The following is a 19,179-nucleotide window of genomic DNA, read 5'->3' as shown; positions in this document are numbered from 1 at the left end:
ATGTTTATGAGGTTTAAAGATGTAGGGACTAAATGAATATTTAACTAAAAAGTGGATCGAAACCAACCCTTGTCTAGCATAAAGATATACATATACATGAATGGAAGAGAACTGAATCCAGAAATAAATCCCTACCAGTTCAATGGGGGAAAGAATAGTCTTTTCAACATAAGATGTAAGGACAAACAAATATTCCCTGCAAAAGAATAAATGTGAACTCCTACCGTGTGTTTCAAAAATTAATTAAAATTTCACTGAAGACTTAAATGTAAAACTAAAACTATAAAGAAGTTCATCTTTGCCATCTTGGCTGAGGTAATGGTTTCTTTTTTTCTTTTTTATCCCAGACCAACTTAATTTTCTTCCTTAATATTATTTTGTATTAGTTTCAGACGTACAGCATAGTGGTTAGACAATCATATACTTTACAAAGTATTCCTCCCAATAACTAGGTAATACATAGTTATTACAACATTGGTAATGATTTCTTCATAGGGCACTAAAAACACAAATAACCAAAGAAAGAAAAAAACAAACTGAACTACCAAAATTAAAAAACCTAGAATGCTTGTGTGTTAAAGGACACTATCATAAAAGTGAAAAGAAAATCCATGCAGTGGGAGAAAATATTTGTCTGTCATATATCGGTAACTAGTCCATACTGTCTAAAAAATTCTAACAACTCAATAATAAAAACAAAGGTAGCCCAATTAAAAAAAGGCTAAGGATCGGAGTAGACATTTTTCAAAGATATATAAATGGCACATGAAAAGATGTCCACATCAGCAATTGTTAAGGAAATGCTAATCAAACCCACAATGAGACACTACTTCATACCCACAAGGATGGCTATAATAAATAAAACAAAAATGGAAAACAAGTGTTAGTGAGGATGTGGAAAAATTATACTTCCACATTACTAGGGGGAATGTAAAATGGCGCAGCTGCTTTGGAAAACTGTTCCTCCTATAGTTACCATGTAGCTCAACAATTCCATTCTAAGTATGTAATCATGAAAAAACGAAAATATATCCCCATAAAACATCATACATGAATGTTCATAGCAGCATTATTTATAATAGCCAAAAAGTAGAAACGACTCAAATCTCTAGCAACTGATGAATGGGTAAATAAACATGGCATATACATATAATAGGATATTACTCAACAATGAAAAGAATGATGTACTGACACATGCTACAACATGTATACCTTGAAAACATTATAAGTAAAACAAGAGAGTCACAAAGGACCACATATTATGATTCCATTTACATGCAATGTCCAGAATCAGAAAATTTTCATTGACAAAAGTAGATTGGTGGTTGTCTAGGGCTGAGAAGTTTGAGGGGAAATGAAGATTGACCACTAATTTGTGGTGATGGCTATACAACTCTGTGAATATACTAAAAGCCATTAAATTGTATTCTTTGGCTGAAATGTACAGTATATGAATTTTATCTCAATAAAGTTGTTATATAAAAATTAAGGTATCTAGCTCTGGCTGGTGTAGCTCAGTGGATTGAGCACGGGCCTGTGAAGCAAAGGGTCGATGGTTTGATTCCCAGTCAGGGCACATGCCTGGGTTGCAGGCCAGTTTCCAGCAGGGGACGCACGAGAGGCAACCATACATTGATGTTTCTCACCCTCTCCCCTTCCCCTCTAAAAATAAATAAATGAAATCTTAAAAAAAAAAAAATTAAGATATCTACTCTTATCAATGAAACAACAATAATAAAGAAACTAACCTTGAATACTTGAGAACCAGGCTCATTATAAGTTTTGGCATTTTTTGCTAGGAGATCTATATCTTTGGCCATTGCATGAATACTCTTGTAGCTTCCATTCTATAGTAAACAACAAAATACACAAGTTCCTCTTACTGAAAGTTGGCCAATATGACATTTAAAAAGAAAGAATTCCGCATATGTTTAAATTATCAACATGTTCCAAGATTTTATTGGAAAGTACATGTGAACAACAAACATGTAAAGTCATTTTCTCTTTTATAATCTATTAATATTGCCCATTTACAAACAAATTTTTGAGGTAAATAACAAAGCCAGAGCTAAATTATTTTCATGAGAACAATTTACAATTCTTAAGAAAATCAAATAAGGTAAAGGTTGTTTTACTTAGCAAACACAAAGTATCTACTCTGGTGCCAAGCACTGTTTTAAGTGCTTCATTAATATCAATTCACTAAAGTGGACTTAATAGTGTGAAGTAAAACTCCTCTAATTTTATGGACTACTTCAAATAAAATAAAAAGTCAGTCTAGCAACGAAGTTATTATTTTGTGCGTACCCACATCTTAAAGCTTATTCAATACAAAATAAACCAGGAGACTAATAATTGCCTCAATTTACAAAGGAAAGGAAGGAAGAAGACACTCTAGTCAAAAGGTGCATATCAGCCCCGGCTGAGCCCTGGCTGAGCCCTGGCTGAGTCCTGGCTGGTGCGGCTCAGTGGACTGAGCACTAGCCTCTGAACTAAGAGATGGCTGGTTCGATCCCCAGTCAGGGCACATGCATAGTTTGCGGGCTGGGTCTCCAGGTGGAGCCGTGAGAGAGGCGACTGATAGATGTATGTTTCTCTCTCACATATATGTTTCTCTCTCACATATATGTTTCTCTCTTTCTCCCTCCCTTCCCCTTCTCTAAAAATAAAATCTTGAAAAAACAAACAAACAAAAAAAAGGTGCACTTGAAAAGGAGACAGAAATGAACAGGTTCTAGAAAGACTAAAGAAACCAAATACAGGATAAAGGAGGGTCAGAGGGTGGGGAAGGGTAGAATCATGAGCATAGGCTGCGTAGGTATGGTGGGAAAAATGAGGCAGAATCCAGAAAGCCAGGAAAAACAGAGGAACTGGTTATTTTACATGAAGGACTCAACATCTGAGCATCCTTTTTATTTAGAGGAAATCCCAGCTAGTAGTAGGGAAGGACCTACCGTCCACAAAGAGGGTAGAAGTGAGCAGAGGGTTTGCCAGCAGCCTGGCAGCCAGGTCAAGGGGAAAGAATTCATGCCTGAGTCTGGAAGGACTAAAGATAACAGCAAGGGAATGGAAGGAATGCATTCCTAATTCCTGGATGAGAGTCTAGAAGTAGAGCAGTGGGTATCCAGGGCCCACAGTGGCAAATGACAGTGGTAACAGCAATGATAACACAAAGAGACTGTATATGACCTTAGCCGTGCCATAATGGCCCTGAGTTCTATTACCCATAGCTCTCCCACCTTCTTTGCCCATGATTCCATGAGCTATCTAATACCCTTTTCAAGGACTCCCTTTCTGTTTAAATTAGGCAGAGTTGGTTTTTGGTGAACTGGTTCAAGGAGCTGTGAGTTGCATAAGCAGGCATTAGAAAACCAGTGACAAAAAAGGAAAGCTAATGACGAGACTCTGGGTAGTGGAATAACAGGAAGAAACCTAGGGTTAGGAAGCAATATGAGGAAAGGACTAGAAAGCCTCACTAGAGAGGGAGGAAAGACTACTATAATTGTTCAGGCATAAAAGACCAAGGATCTTGGTTAGGCTGATGGTGAAAGGAGCTGCTTCTGTGGGGCTTTCAAAAGGGAAAAAGAACAAGATAAGGTGAGAGGTCACAGAGAGAAGAATGGGGTTGAGGTAGAGGTATTTAAAGATTCAATTTGATTTTCAGTATTATGAAAACACCTTCCCCTGAGATAGATGTTACGAATGCCAGAGATTTAGGTTTGGGAGACTAAGTCACTCCTAGTAGCACCTACTAAGTTGCCTGAAAAAAACAGGTGATACATTGGGGAATTTGTATTATAAGTCAGTGTAAATGTTTCTATGCTTCCAGTTGTCAGTATTTTCTACTCTCTTAGAATTTATAAGAGAAGCTTCTTGCCAAGGAAGCTTCTTCCCCCTAGCGAACCACTGTGCTTTCAGGCTCAATTCTCCGTAAGACTACATAACATAATATTTTCTTCTTTGCTTTATCTGCTAGGAGCCCCCCAAAATTCTCCAGGAGGACCAGTCACTCACAATGACCAAGGCCATAGCCCATAGGTGCTCTGGGAATGCTTCACATACCTTATCACCAACTTCTACAACTCTGTGAAGCAGTAATATTACACTCAGTGTACAGCAGAGGAAGCAGGCAGGTTGCCAAACCAAACTGACATAGCTAATAAGAAGCAGAGCTAGGAAAATAGCCCATGCCAGACCAAACTCTAAAAACTGGATTTTTGGTATAATTTAGCTCATTCTTCCGATACCTTCCTTAACCCCTTACATTCAATATTTAATTCTCATACATTTTCATTTGCTCAGTTAATATTTACTGAGCACCTACTCTGTGGAGAGGAGGTAACAGTGTAGGGGTCAAGAGCACAGACTAGTCAGACTGCCTGAATTCAAATCCCAACTCTTCTTGTTACTAGCTGATGACTCGGGCAAGGGACTTACCATCTCTGTGCTTCAGTTTTCTCATCTCTGAAATGGGAATAATAATATCTACCTCATGGAGTTGTAAGATTAATTAACTGATATATATAAAGCATATAAAACAGAGCAAGCATCTAGCAGGTCCAGGTGCCTGTTATTGCTGGAAATACAGGTAGGGGCACTTGAAGAGTTGAGTTCCTGACTTAGCTAATGCTTTATCTGTTGTAGGTACTTTTTATTCTGAGATATCCTAAAACTATTTGGAAGCAGATAAAAATAAGCAACAAAGCCTTTAATGCCAATATACTTTTCATAATTAAAAATGTCCGCCATCAATGTTTTTTAATTACTGTCCTAATAGAACAAGATATAACATGCCAATGAAAGTTTACTTTCTTCCCTACAGAAAACATGCAAAAGGAATGCTATGCTGTTGCCTCCAAAGCTATAATCAGTAATTCCACTCTTATTTGTTTACATTATGTTAATGTAATAATCCCTTACAGAGACATCTGTTCCTCTGTTTTTTAAAAGCCCTTAGGAAAGGCTATAGGCCAATTTACCCTAAACCACTGTGATCACATATGGTCATCTTCATACCTGTATCCTCTGGGCAATGGTCTTGAGATCTATAGGTTCCTTAATTATTGCATAATAGTCTGGATATTGCTAAAAGACAACAAAACAGCTAATGAGAAAACAAGGAAGCACACTGACATTGACAATCTTAATCAATTAAAGCAGCTTTGCGGGATTCGAAACTACAGATACAGCTGTACCGGCATATTGTTTGTTACATTTAAAGCAGAAAGAATTTGAGTTTAACTAGCTTCATGAACTACCCAACAGCATGTTGTAGGAGTTTATAGTTAGTATTGATTAGGTAACTATCATTATACAACTAATAAAGCACCACTTTATGTTTTAAAAAATTCTAAATTCACAGAGCACAAATTAAAGGTCCTTAAGATATCTATGCCTAGAAATGAAGTAGAGGAATGTTTTTTGAAAGATTTATTGGAAGTTTTCTTAATTTTGCAATATAACTAATACTATTATATCCTCTTTCAAATAAAATTCTGAGGTACCTTTAAGTACCTTATGTTGCAAGATTTGTTAGTTTCATGTTTAACTTAACACTTACAAATTTTAAACGAAACTATGTTTAAGAAACAAAGTTTTTTTTCCTTATAAAATATTAGCTTATCACAATATTTAAAGTTAAACATGTCAGAGGAATATCCTTGAAGAGTTTCATGAAGGCTGAAGGGCACGCATTTCCCTCAGCCTTTCCTACAGTTTTTGTTCGCTGGAAGAAATAATTGCAGTTGGCCAGAAAAGCTGGTCTCCTCCGGTGGGAGAGGTGTCACAGAAAGTCAGATTGTGTTCTCCAGGTTCTTCCTGCCTGTTCAAATCATGGAGCTCAAACAACAATGACAAAAAAGCAGAAGGGCACAGTTTTCACTCAATTAATCAGGCTGAAGGGATGATCTCTGTGATGCTTCACCTTATCTGATCCCTTGGCTTACCCTTCTATTTTCTTAACCTCATTATTCCTTTCTTTGCACTGATCAAACCCCTTTCCTATCCACTCTCTTCATATTCTACTTCTCAGAAAGTGTAGAAGACAAATTATGGCACAGCCACCCAAGCTAGATACAATGTAATCCAAGCTGCTGGCCCACATATTCCCAACCCACCTGTCAGGCTTGGAGGAACTTACAAAGGAAAGGTAAAAACTGCCCTCCCCTCCTTGTTGTGTTTCAAAATGTTACACCCTGAGGGACCATTGAGAACCTGCTTTCCCCAACCATCTGCTGCTGCATGATGTCCCAGAAAGCTTTCCTGGAATGGGGCAACCAGGTACTGCTGGGTTGGCCAAGAAGTTCATTTGTTTTTTTCCGTAAAATGGCTCTAGTAGTGCATAGTTGTCTTTAACTTCCTTTGAAATAATTTTGTTAGATTGTATTGTGATAGCTGTCATATCAACATGCATGTTAAAAGATCAGTGAATTTTTGTGTAGACATTTTAATATTGAAGGTGGAAAACAACATTTTCAGCATATTATGCTTTACTATTTAAAGAAAGGTAAAACTTCAACTGAAACACAGAAGATACTTGTACAGTGTATGGAGAAGGTACTGTGACTGACTGAATGTGTCAAAGTGGTCTGCGAAATTTCATGCTGGAGATTTCTCACTGGATGATGCTCCATGGTCAAGTAGAACAGCTGAAGTTGAGAGTGATCAAATTGAGACATTAACTGAGAACAATCAATGCTGTACCATGCAGGAGATAGCCAACATGCCCAAAATATCCAAATCAATGAAGTTATTAGTGAAAGTGAAAAATGTCTTTTATTTTATAGAAAAAACTAAATGGATATTTTGGTCAACTCAGTACTATTTTTATTGTTCCAAATCACCCTTGGTGGCTTGACTAGTATATACTGATTCCCTCCTACAGAGTAAGAATAAACCTTGAATAAAGACTGTACTCATTTCTCACGATTTTTTTATTATAGTAAAATATATATAAGATTTACCATTTAATCATTCAGTGGCATTAAGTACATTCACATTATGGTACAATCATCACCATCATCCATCTCCAGAACTTTTCATCTTCCCAAACTGAACATCCACACCCATTAAATAATAACTCTCCACTTCCCCCCTCCTGCCAGACTCTGGAAATTGCAGTTCTATTTTCTGTCTCTATGAATTTGACTACCCTAAATACCTCTTCTAAGAGGAATCATACAATATTTGTCCTTTTGTGTCTGCCTTATTTCACTTACCATAATGCATTTAGGGTTCTTTCTTATTTTAGTACATATCAGAATTTCATTTAAAACTTTAAAAGTCCAAATAATACTCCATTGTGTGTGTATACCACATTTTATTTATCCAGTCATTTGTTGAGGAACACTTAGCTTCTTCCATGTTTTAGCTAGAGTGAATAATACTGCTACGAACATAGGCATTCAAATACCTCTTTGAAACCCTGTCTTCACTTCTTTTGGGCATACACCTCAAGTAGAATTACTGGCTCATATGGTAATTCTGTGTTTTAATTTTTTTGAAGAATTGTTTTACAGTTTTCCCCTTTTCTTGAAATTTTAAACTTATGTCCAATATAACATTATATTTTTCTAATCAGATCCACACTTAGGGCAGTGGTGGTTACATATGGTTTATATCTAATGCCATAACTGTCCTATAACTACTCAAGACATACCTTTATAACAAGTCTTGTTGATGACTAGTGGGGAAAACTGCATGCCACTTGTCGGTCAACAAGCACTTCTTGCACATTTACGGCATGCTGGTTTCCAACTACATGGCAGGGACACAAAAGAAAACATGGCATTCTCCTTGTGTGTAAGAAATTCAGCCTGGGTGGAGTTAGCTCAGTAGATTGAGCATGGGCCTGTGAAGCAAAGGGTTGATGGTTTGATTCCCAGTCAGGGCACATGCCTTGGTTGCAGGCCAGTTCCCAGTACGGGGCACATGAGAGGCAACCATACATTGATGTTTCTCTCTCCCTCTCTCTTTCCCTTCCTCTTTAAAGATAAATAAATAAAATTTTTAAAAAACAACAAAAAAATAAAACAAAAGAAATTCAGGTCCTGGGTAGGGAGGTATACACAAAAGTAAATGAGCACTACAGTGGAGTACTTTTAAAAGTGGGAATTTTCCAATTCCACAGGCTCATATGTTAATTACCTCTTGGGTATAAAGCCACAAGGGACCCTAACACTTTTAAAGGGTCTTACCTATCTAGAAAAACTCTTCCTCCTTGGGGTAGAAATGCTCCTACTAGATCTCTCTTACTAGATCTCTCTCTCTTCTCCATCACTAGACACTCAAGGAGAACTAAGAGAGGAAGACTTCATTTATCTTCTTCTCATTCTGTCTCCTGAGCAAAGATGTTTCTAGTCTCATAAATAAAAGGTTTAGTTTAGGTGTTTATTTTATTATTTAGAAACACCCATTTTAGAAACAACCCAAAAGTCCATCAACAGATGAATGGATAAACAAAATGTGGTTTAAAAGAACTGTATATACAATGTACATACAATATAGTATTATTCAGCCTTATAAAGGAAAAAAATTCTGATACATGCTACAACATGGAGGAACCCTGGAAACATTACATTAAGTGAAATAAGCCAGACACAAAAGGATATATACTGTGCGATTCCTCTTATATCAGGTACTCAGTCAAACTCAGAGAGAAAACAGAACACTGGTGGCAGAGATTGGCGGGGAGGGGGAAACAGAGTTATATTTTAATGGGTACAGCGTTATGGTATAGGAAGGTGAAAAGTTCTTAAGACGGATGGTGGTAGTGGCTGCACAATAATATGTAGGTACCTAATACCACTGAACTGTACACTTAAAATGGTTAAATAGTAATATTATGTTATGTATATTTCATGACAATAAAAATAAACAAAAAGAATTACCAATCAAAAAACTAAAACTCAAAAACTTTTCAAAACCTATAATGCTCTGGCTGTAAAATGACAGAACATATCCTATGCGTGTGCTGCGGGGACCACATGGAGGATCTCTCAGCTACTTCCAATGCCTCCCATTAACTGTACCGTATTTACTAAGAATAAAATTTTTGAAGTACTTAAAAAAAATATCACACTAATTCAACTGTCTTTAATTGTATCACTTACCACTTTAGAAGGCAGTTTCTGAAAAAGTTCACTAATGAGATGTCCTGATGGATTTGTGGCTACAACTATGGCTTCAAGAAGCTGCTCCAGGATCTCCTTCAAGTAACTTGGAGAAGACTGGGAAGAGGGAATTGGGAGCAAGAAGAAAGAGGAGTAATAAGTACTTTTGTGAAAGCAATCCAAAAATAAACACTGATATTAAATAGTTTCTAAAATTTGAAAGCCAACTCAAAAGAGCAACTTCTAAACAGTACTTATTTTAACTACGAGTATTAAGAACACCGCAGAAATGCTCTGATGCTGAATGTGGCGATTATACTCTCAGAATGGCATATATGAAACCAATGAGGCTCCTTATATAATTTCAGTAATTAAATCCTTTGGACCAGGTCCTTTTAGTAAACTCTAATCCATAGTAAATATTGTAACAGTGAAGTTCAAGTGCCACATGTATAACTTTTTTTTTTACAGATTTTATTTATTTATCTTTAGAGGGGAAGGGAAGGAGAGAAAGAAATATTAATGTATGGTTGCCTCTCATGCGTCCCCTGCTGGGAACTGGCCTGCAACCCAGGCATGTGCCCTGACTGGGAATCAAACCGCAATCCTTTGGTTCACAAGCCCGAGCTCAATCCACCGAGCTACACCAGCCAGGGCCATATGTATAACTTTTTAGAGTCTGAGCAACTGAGACAGAAAAACATGCCCATGATACCCAGTCATTTCTATATATGTTGTTCACATCTACTAAAGTCTTCATATTCTGGTAGAATAAACTACATATGTAAAGTGAGAAACACATACTTTCACCATATGGTGCTCTGCCAGACCTAACAACAGAATTAAAGTTATATCAAAATTGAATGGAGCCCTGGCTGGTGTGGCTCAGTGGGGTGAGCACTGGCCTGCAAACCAAGGGGATGCTGGTTCGATTCCCAGTTGGGGCGCATGCCTGGGTTGCAGGCCAAGTTCCCCAATGTGAGCGCACGGGAGGCAGCCACACACTGATGTTTCTCCCCCTCTTTTTCTCCCTCCCTTCCCCTCTGTCTAAAAAATAAAAATAAAATAAAAAATAAAAAACAAAAAGAAGTGAATGGAGATTAAGTCAACTGATGTACATCACTTGCTCTCCTGATGACTGCCTTATTCCTCCCTTAGTCACTATGGCTAACATGGGGAAAGTATATACCCAAAAAAGAAGGTGCCCAGTCTCTGCAGTTAGCAATGGGATGACTCAGTCAATTTATATTAAATGGTACTTCAAGTCCAAACCATGTTTTGTGCATATAAAATAAAGATTAAGGTATTAAATCATAAAAGCATGACTATTTTTGTCCTAATTCAACAGAAGTTCTTTTTATTTAGTACAGTCTCACTAGTAAGGTCCAAACTAATGCCACAGAGAGGGAGGGCTTTAACAAATCTCTTGGGCCTACCACAGTGTATGGCAAAAAAAGGGCACACAGTAAATATTTAACATATAAGACATGTGATTAGTTGAGAGTCCTCAACCACATAAGCTTAGAGAACCAACATAACACTGATGAAGGCAGACTAAAATAGCCATGTTTCAGTCATTTACTTCCTGGCTAAACATGGTACCACAGAGTTAGCTTCAGAAAGAGGAGAGGTATATTCTATAGCCAAGATTCCTCTCCTCCCAGTTGTATCAGTTACTTTGTGTTGCAGGCGACAAAGGAAGCAGAGTATATAAATGAGGTCATACAATCTATTCCCACAATTGGGAAAACTCCAAGGACATCATTCTTAATCTAAAAACGAGAAATTTGAAAATTCCTTCTTTCTTCTTGAGAACCTTAAGGCTAGAAAGAAGCTTGGGAGATATAAATATGTATGTGCAAAATCATTCCAATTTCCTACTAAAAGAAACACAGGCAATTCCTAGATGTAGGCATTTTCATTTTTGACAGAACTCTGGAGGCCTATAATAAGCCTGAGCCCCTGTAGGAAAGGAGTGTTCTGCCTAAGAAAGCATGGGTTAAGTTGCTGCTCCTACATTAATATCAGAAAGTAAAATTTCAAGGAATACTTAGTTAATTGCCTTCTATCTGATTCCAATCATTTAATTTCTAGAAAGAAATTGACAAGTTCCCTGGGAGCTAGATTTTGAGAGAAATCCAAAAATAAATGCTGATATTAAATAGCTTATGTTTTGTTTTGAGAAATTCACCCACCACGTCTGTGTTGAATTTTCTTTCCTGAAAATGCTCTGAGCAAATGCTCTGCTTTGGGTATCTTACTATTTAGCTGCAAGAAAAAATATATAATTCCCTTTATTATTCTTTTTCCTCTTTTCAAGCATATGTGTTTATTCTGCAAGAATTTATCAGTATGTACAAGTCAGGCATAGTCTAAATGCCAGGAATAGCTGAACAAGATATCTTTTGTGAACTATAATTCTACATGGAGGAAGACAGAAAGTAAACATGCAATCTACTGCAATAAACAGGTTATTTCACCAAGTTATACAGTGGTAAAGACTGAAGATCATAGAAGAGAGAAGATCATAGAACACAAAAGACGGACCTTCTTTTCGAGGAGTGGGGAGCAAACAATTTAGAGTGGTCCAGAAAGTCCTCTCCTGGCTGACATTAAGTGATATTAGTATAATGAAAAAGAGCCAGTGACAGCAAAAGTGAAAGGAAACACATTCTAAGCAGAAGCAAGAGCAATTGGAAAATTCCAGAGGCAGGAACACAATTGGCACATTCTAAGAACAGCACTCAGTTTAACCTACGAAAATAGAAACACCTAACTAATGTAATTCCACTGACTCTTCAACTTTTAATCACAACACAGACTACACTTACATGTAACATCAGTCTAGGAACACTGAATCTGTCCTTAAAGATATGGACACTCTCTTTAAAACTGAGCACACTAACTCTGGCTGGTGTAGCTCAGTGGATTGAGTGATGGTCTGAGAACCAAAGTCATTGGTTCAATTCCTGGTCAGGACACATGCCTGGGTTGCAGGCCAGGTCCTTAGTAGGGGGCGCTCCAGAGGCAACCACACATTGATATTTCTCTCCCTCCCTTACCCTCTCTCTAAAGATGGATAAATAAAATCTATAAAAAATAATAAAAAGTAAAATAAAATTGTAAAGAAACTGAGCAAAATATATGCATTAATGTAAGAGCAATTCATAAAAACAACTACGCATGGGACACACTGTCCAGGATTTCTTAGGAGTCCTTGTAATTGCATGAGGCTCTTTAGCTATATTATGCCCCTTTTCCTTACCAGTTACTAACACAATTATAAAGAAAGCCTGTAACAGCTCAGAGGAAACCTCTATCACTCGTTCCAGCTGCACACTTACTCCTTCAGTCACTGTGCCTTGATTGTCCTGCCCATCTTCATCATCATCTTCATCATCTGCTTCTCCTTTCTGAACAAATTCATTTCTTGTTCGAAGATACAAATCCCATAGTTTGCAAGCAGCTTTATATTCAGGAGAATCTGGCTGTACATTAGCAAAGACAAGAGGAAAAAATATCACTTTATTATTTTATTGTAAATCAAATTTTATTCCAGCAAAGACTGGTATTCTAAGACAACTTCAAAAAATCTTACAAATTTTAAACTTCCTATGATTAAAAGATACATGAGCCTCAACTTACTAGTCTCAAGAACTAAGTGTAGCCCTGACCAATGTGGCTCCGTTGTTGGAGCATTGTCTCATAAATGAAGGGCTGCAAGTTTACTTCCCAGTTTAGGCATGTATCATCCCCAATCTGGTTGCGTACAGGGAGCAGCAAATTGGGTGTTTCTGTCTCAGACTGATGTTTCTTTCCCTTCCTCTCTCTCTAAAAAAGCAATAAAAAAAAGCCCCTGGGTGAGGATAAAAAAAAGAAATACTGTATGTTTTAAAGGCATTTTAAAATCATATTAATTTATCTATGCCTTATCTTATACAGAAAGACTTATACAGGAGAAAAGTAATTTGCTAAATTAAGACTAATTATTACTAAGAAAGATAATTCAAAGAGTAAGACCTGATGTAGCCACTATGAAAAAACGTATAGAGATTCCTCAAAAAAATTTTAAAAAACCCTAAAAATTTATCTAACCTACAACCCAAAAATTCCACTTCTATTTATTCATAGAAAACAAAAACACTAATTTAAGAAAATATATCCATCCCTATGTTCATTTCAGCATTATTCAGAATAGTCAAGATATGGAAGCAACCTAGAGGAATATGTGTGGGTGTATACACAAAGTGGAATATTACACAGCAATGAAAAGGAAGAAACCACTGACATTTGCAACGGGCCCTAGAGGGTATTCTGCTAAGCAAAACAAGTCAAAGACAAATGCTGTATGGTTTCTTTTATATGTAGAATCTAAAAAACAAAACAAACTCATAGAAACACAGGTCAAAGGGATGGTTACCAGAGGAGAAGATGAGAGGATGGGGGATTTGCTGAAAAGGTAAAGGGGAATACAGTCAGTAATATTATGGTAAGTTTGTACAATGACAGAAGATTAATAGAATTAGTGGGGTGCTCACATTATAAGGTATGGAGATATCACTATATTGTACACCTGAAACAAATATTATATTGTATACCAACTAAAAATAAAGGATAAGACCCAATTTAAAGGACAGAAGTCAAAAACATAAAAGCTAATGATTATTCTGATAATCACTTCTAAGATTTTTAAAAGTATTTAAGGACTTTCCATCAAGATGAAGGCATAAGTAAACATGGCTCGCCTCCTCGTAAAACCACAGCAAAAATTACAGCTGAAATGCAAACAAGTACCACCCAGAACCACCAAAAAATTGACTTGAATGAAGTCTGACAACCAAGGAATTAAAATCACCTTTGCCCAGACAGGTAGGAAGGGCGGAGACACAAAGATGTGAATAGGCAGCCCCACACCCATGTGTGGTAGATAAAAATCAGGAGGAATACCTCGGGAGAGAGGAATTCTAATCCCATACCAGACCATCCAGCCCAGGATTCTAGTACCAGGAGATAAGTCCCTATAATTTCTGGTTGTAACAACCAGTGGGGGTTGGAGTGGTGGAAGAAACTGCAGGATTCTAGGGTGTCTCCTCTTAAAGAGGTCACAACAGACTTAGGATGTATGCAAATTCACTCCCTCCGGGCTCCAGCATTGGGGCAGCAGCTGGAAGGGCACTAGTGTCATATAGGGAGAAATTGAAGTATCTGGCATCAGGGCAACTGTCAGGGGACAGCTTCCTCCTGGACAAAACTCCAGAGGCCAGGCAGCTGCATTATCTCCTTTCTGAGCCCTTTGCCACATGGAGCCACAGAGCACAGACACCATATTGGAGACTCCATCAAACTTGTTCACATGGGTTGTCTCACCCTGGGGATTACCTAAGGCTCTGCCTCATCCAGCTAACTGATGTTGCCCTTCTACGATAGTCTAAGTATCTAAGGCTACAATATCTACTAAGATAAGGAGTCAAAGCAGCTCTACCTAATACATAGAAACAAACACAGGGAGGCTGCCAAAATGAAGAGACAAAGAAATATGACCCAATGAAAGAACAGATCAAAACTCCAGAAAAAGAACTAAATGAAGATAAGATAAGCCATCTATCAGATAAAGAGTTCAAAACACTGGTTATTAGGATACTCGAGGAACTCACTGAGAACTTAAATAGCATAAAAAAGACACTGGCAGAAATGAAGGTTACACTAAGTGAAATAAAGAAAAATTTACGGGTAACCAATAGTGGAGTGGCTGAAGTCAAGAATCAAATTAAAGATTTGGAACATAAGGAAGGAAAAAAACATTCAATCTGAGCAGCAAGAAGAAATAACATTCGAAGCACAGGTGTTCCAGAAGACAAAGAGAAAGAAATTAACAACTTATTTGAAAAAATAAGGAAAAAACTTCCCTAATTTGGTGAAGAAAATAGACATGGAAGTCCAGGAAACACAGAGATGGACACAAAGCAGATCACATCCCCCAAAAAATGGACACAAAGAGGACCACACCAAGACACATCATAACTAAAATGCCAAAGGTTAAAGATAGAGAATTTTAAAAGCAGCAAGGGAAAAGCAGAGAGTTACCTACAAAGGAGTTCCCGTAAGACTATCGGCTTATTTCTCAAAAGTAACCTTGAAGGCAAGAAGGGGCTGGAAAGAAGTGTTCCGAGCCATGAAAGGCAAGGACCTACATCCAAGATTACTCTATCCAGCAAAGCTATCATTTAGAATGGAAAGGCAGAAAAAGTGCTTCCCAGGTAAGGTGAAGTTAACAGAGTTCGCCATCACCAAACCCTTATTATATGAAATGTTAAAGGGAACTATATGAGAAAAAGAAAACAAAACTATGAACAGTAAAATGACAACAAACTTACAACTATCAAAAACTGAACCAAAAAACCAAAAACAAACCAAACAAACCAAGCAAACCAGTAGGACAGGAACAGAATCACAGAAGTGGAAATTATAGGGAGGGAGATAAATAGGGAGGGGGAAGGGGAAGAATGGGGGAATAAAAAGTATAATTAATTGGTAGGTACAAAATAGACAGGAGGAGGTTAAGAATAGTATAGAAAATGGAAAAGCCAAACAACTTATACATATGATCCATGGACATAAACTAAGGTGGGGGGGCAAAGCTGGAAGAAATGGGGTACTAGGTGGAGGTGGATAAAAGTGGGAAAATAGAATGGGACAACTGTAATAGTCTAATCAACAAAATGTACTTGAAAAAAAACAAACAAAAGAAACCAAAGTGAAACCAAAACAAGACAGAAAATACAGTAAGTTACAAAGTGAGATAAATAGTTGAAATTTAGATGGTTAGGAATACATTCAAACATAATGGCCATCACTAAAACTATAAAGAGATCATGAAAAGGTCCAGTTCAAAAGTAAAGATCATTAACTGATTAATAGAAATTCAGATATATGCTGTTTACAAGACACATATCAGCATTAAAAGGACATGAATAGGCTGAAAGAATGGAAAAACTAGGTAAACACAAAAATAAAGCTAGTATAACTATATTAACACCAGATAAAACATACCTCAAATAGAAGATATTAGTAGAAACAAAGAGAGCTAATACATAATGCAAAAAAATCCCATTTACACCCCAACTGGTATGGATCAATGGGTTGGGCCTTGTCCCACAAACCAAAATGTTGCCACTTCAGTCTGATTCCCAGTCAGGACACACGCCTGTGTTGTGGGCCAGGTCCCTGGTTGGGGGCATGTGAGAGGCAACCCATCAATGTTTCTTTTGTGTGTCAATATTTCTCTCCTGCTCTTTCTCCCTCCCTGCCCCCCTCTCTAAAGTAAATAAATAAATAGAGCCTTAAAAAAATCCCACTTACTAGGCAACATAATTTTAAACTTGTATGTTCCTGTTTGCACAGTGTTAAAATATATAAAGCAAAAAAATCAACAGACAAACCCATCATTATAATGAGAGATTTTAAAACACCTCACTTGGTAAGTAGTTCATGCAGATAAATCAGTTAGGATATAAAAGTTTAGCAACATAATTAACAAGCTAAATATACCAATGAATAGCACTCTTTATATATTCACAACATTTATAGCAGCACTATTCATTATAGCTAAAAGTAGAAAAAATTCAAATGTCTATTAACTGGGAAAAGAATAAACAAAATGTGGTATATCCATATAATAGAATATTATTCAGTCAGTAAAAGTAATGAAGTACTAATACAGGGTGGGGAAAGAGTAGGTTTATAGTTTGTTCCAATGGAAAAAATATAATAACTAATAAATGACACAAAAATAAATCCTGTGTTTTGTGTACTCACAACTTACTTTTGCCCCACCCTGTATATGTTACAACATGGTTGAATCTTAAAGATATTATGCTCAGCTAAAGAAGCTAGTCACCAAAGGCCATATAGCAGTGTACGATCCCTTTCATACCCAATGTCCTGAAGAGGCAAATACATACAGAAAGTAGACTGATGGTTGCAAGACACCTCTGGGAGGAGGGACAATAGAAAGTGCCTGTTAATAGGTATGGTTTTCTTTTGGGGATAATGAAAATACTCTGAGGTTAGATAGTGGTAACAGCTGCATGACTTTGTGACTATACTAAAACCCCCTGAATTCTCGATTTTAAAAGAGTTTATGAATTATATCTCAAAGAAAAATTATGTGGGGGTCGGCTGGGATAGGAGTAAAAGACAGAAAAATGTACTCGAACAATAATTAAATTTAAAAAATAAAAATAAAATAAAAATTATGTATACAACACAGTCTTAAGGATAAAGCTAACATTTTTGAAGAATCTTTATGAAAGAAGATTTAAAGCTTTGCTAAAATAAAGAAAAATAAATGAAGACACAAAATTCATAGATGAATAATCTATATCAGGATTATATCAATTCTCAAAAATATGATCTAGAGAGAGTCAATGTAATTCCAGTAAGAATTCCAGCAATTTTTTGAGCTTGTTCACTTAACACTAATATTAAAATGTAAAAGAGAGAAGGCCAAAACAAAAATGTGTAAGGAAAGTGCCAGGAATAGCTAACATGCTTTCCTTAACAGATAAAGAATTACAAAGCCATAGTAATTGATGTAGGGATAGAACAGCCCAGCAATAAATTAGCCAGAACAAAAGGAATAGGAAAAAAGGTCAGAAAGAGCCATGAGCACATGGAAATGATGACGGCACCAATATTGTAGACAAATGTGGAGGAGATGGCCATTTCAAGGCACTGCTTATACCTGTGAAAAACATAGTATCTCTACATCATTGAACACACAAAAACCACTGCCAGTTGCTTTAAAGGCTTAGATGTAAATGACAAAATTATTAAACTTTCAGAAGAAAATATATTTTTATAATCTTTGGGCAAGACGAATTTCTAAAACAAAACACAAAGAAGGATAAAGCAAAAAGTTAAAGTCTGATACATTTGAGTATGTTAAAATAAAAAACTTGCCCTGGCTGGTGTAGCTCAGTGGATTGAGTGCGGGCCTGGGAACCAAGCAACCAAGGTTCGATTCCCAGTCAGGGCACATGCCTGGGTTGCAGGCCAGTTCCCAGCAGGGGACACACAAGAGGCAACCATACATTGATATTTCTCTCCCTCTCTCCTTCCCTTCCCCTGTAAAGATAAATAAATAAAATCTTAAAAAAAATAAAATAAAAGTACAAAATAAAATAAAAGTAAAAAATAAAAAACTCTTGCCCTGGTTTGTGTGGCTTAGTGGACTGAGAATCAGCCTTCAAACCAGAGGGTCGTCAGTTTGATTCCTGGATGGGGCACACACCTGGGTTGTGAGCCAGGTTCCCAGTAGGAGGTGCACAAGAGACAACCACACATTGATGTTTCTCTCCCTCTCTTCCCCTATGTAAGGAAAGAAAAGGAAAGGAAGGGAAAGGGAAAGGGAAGGGGAAGGAAGGGGAAGGGAGGGGAAGGGGAAGGGAAGGAGAAGGGGAAGGGGAAGGGAAGGGAAGGGAAGGGGAAGGGAAGGGAAGGGAAGGGAAGGGAAGGGGAGGGAGGGAAGGGAAGGGAAGGGAAGGGGAAGGGGAAGGGAAGGAAGGGGAAGGGAAGGGGAAGGGAGAAGGGGAAGGGGAAGGGGAGGGAAGGGAAGGGAAGGGAAGGGAGAAGGGGAAGGGAAGGGAAGGGAAGGAAGGGAAGGAAGGGAAGGGAAGGGAAGGGAAGGGAAGGGAAGGGAAGGAAGGGAAGGGAAGGGGAAGGGAAGGGAAGGGAAGGGAAGGAAGGAAGGAAGGGAAGGGAAGGAAGGGAAGGAAGGAAGGGGAAGGGAGGGAAGGGGAAGGGAAGGGGAAGGGAAGGGGAAGGGAAGGGAAGGGAAGGGAAGGGAAGGGAAGGGAAGGGAAGGGAAGGGAAGGGAAGGAAAAGAAAATCTCAAGGGGAAAAAAAACCTTCTCTTCACCAAAAGTACTGTAAAAAGACACAGCAGAAGATACTTGCCATATATATAACAAAATGACAACAACAAAAAGATCGCTACCTAATCCAGAAATTCCTAGAAATATGAAAATGAAAAACAGCCCAAGAGCAACCAAGAGCGCTGGATGATGTG

General features: G+C 37.6%; 1 protein-coding gene across 26 annotated transcripts in view; it reads right to left on the bottom strand.

Annotated features, from left to right (window-relative positions):
- PBRM1 (polybromo 1) overlaps nt 1-19,179 on the bottom strand; it is a 135,808-nt gene that overhangs the window by 94,159 nt on the left and 22,470 nt on the right. For all 26 annotated transcript variants that reach the window (XM_053669360.1, XM_037134696.2, XM_037134694.2 and 23 more), the window contains 4 exons: nt 12,455-12,598; nt 9,111-9,227; nt 5,017-5,085; nt 1,749-1,847 (listed from right to left, as the gene is read on the bottom strand). In XM_053669360.1, coding sequence (XP_053525335.1) covers nt 1,749-1,847; nt 5,017-5,085; nt 9,111-9,227; nt 12,455-12,598 — 429 coding nt within the window. The remainder of the gene's footprint in view (nt 1-1,748; nt 1,848-5,016; nt 5,086-9,110; nt 9,228-12,454; nt 12,599-19,179) is intronic.

Source organism: Artibeus jamaicensis, unplaced genomic scaffold (genome assembly GCF_021234435.1).
Source record: "Artibeus jamaicensis isolate MK-2021 breed Jamaican fruit bat unplaced genomic scaffold, CSHL_Jam_final contig_519, whole genome shotgun sequence".
Taxonomy (NCBI): Eukaryota; Metazoa; Chordata; class Mammalia; order Chiroptera; family Phyllostomidae; genus Artibeus; species Artibeus jamaicensis.
This window is presented reverse-complemented; position numbering and strand designations above follow the sequence as displayed.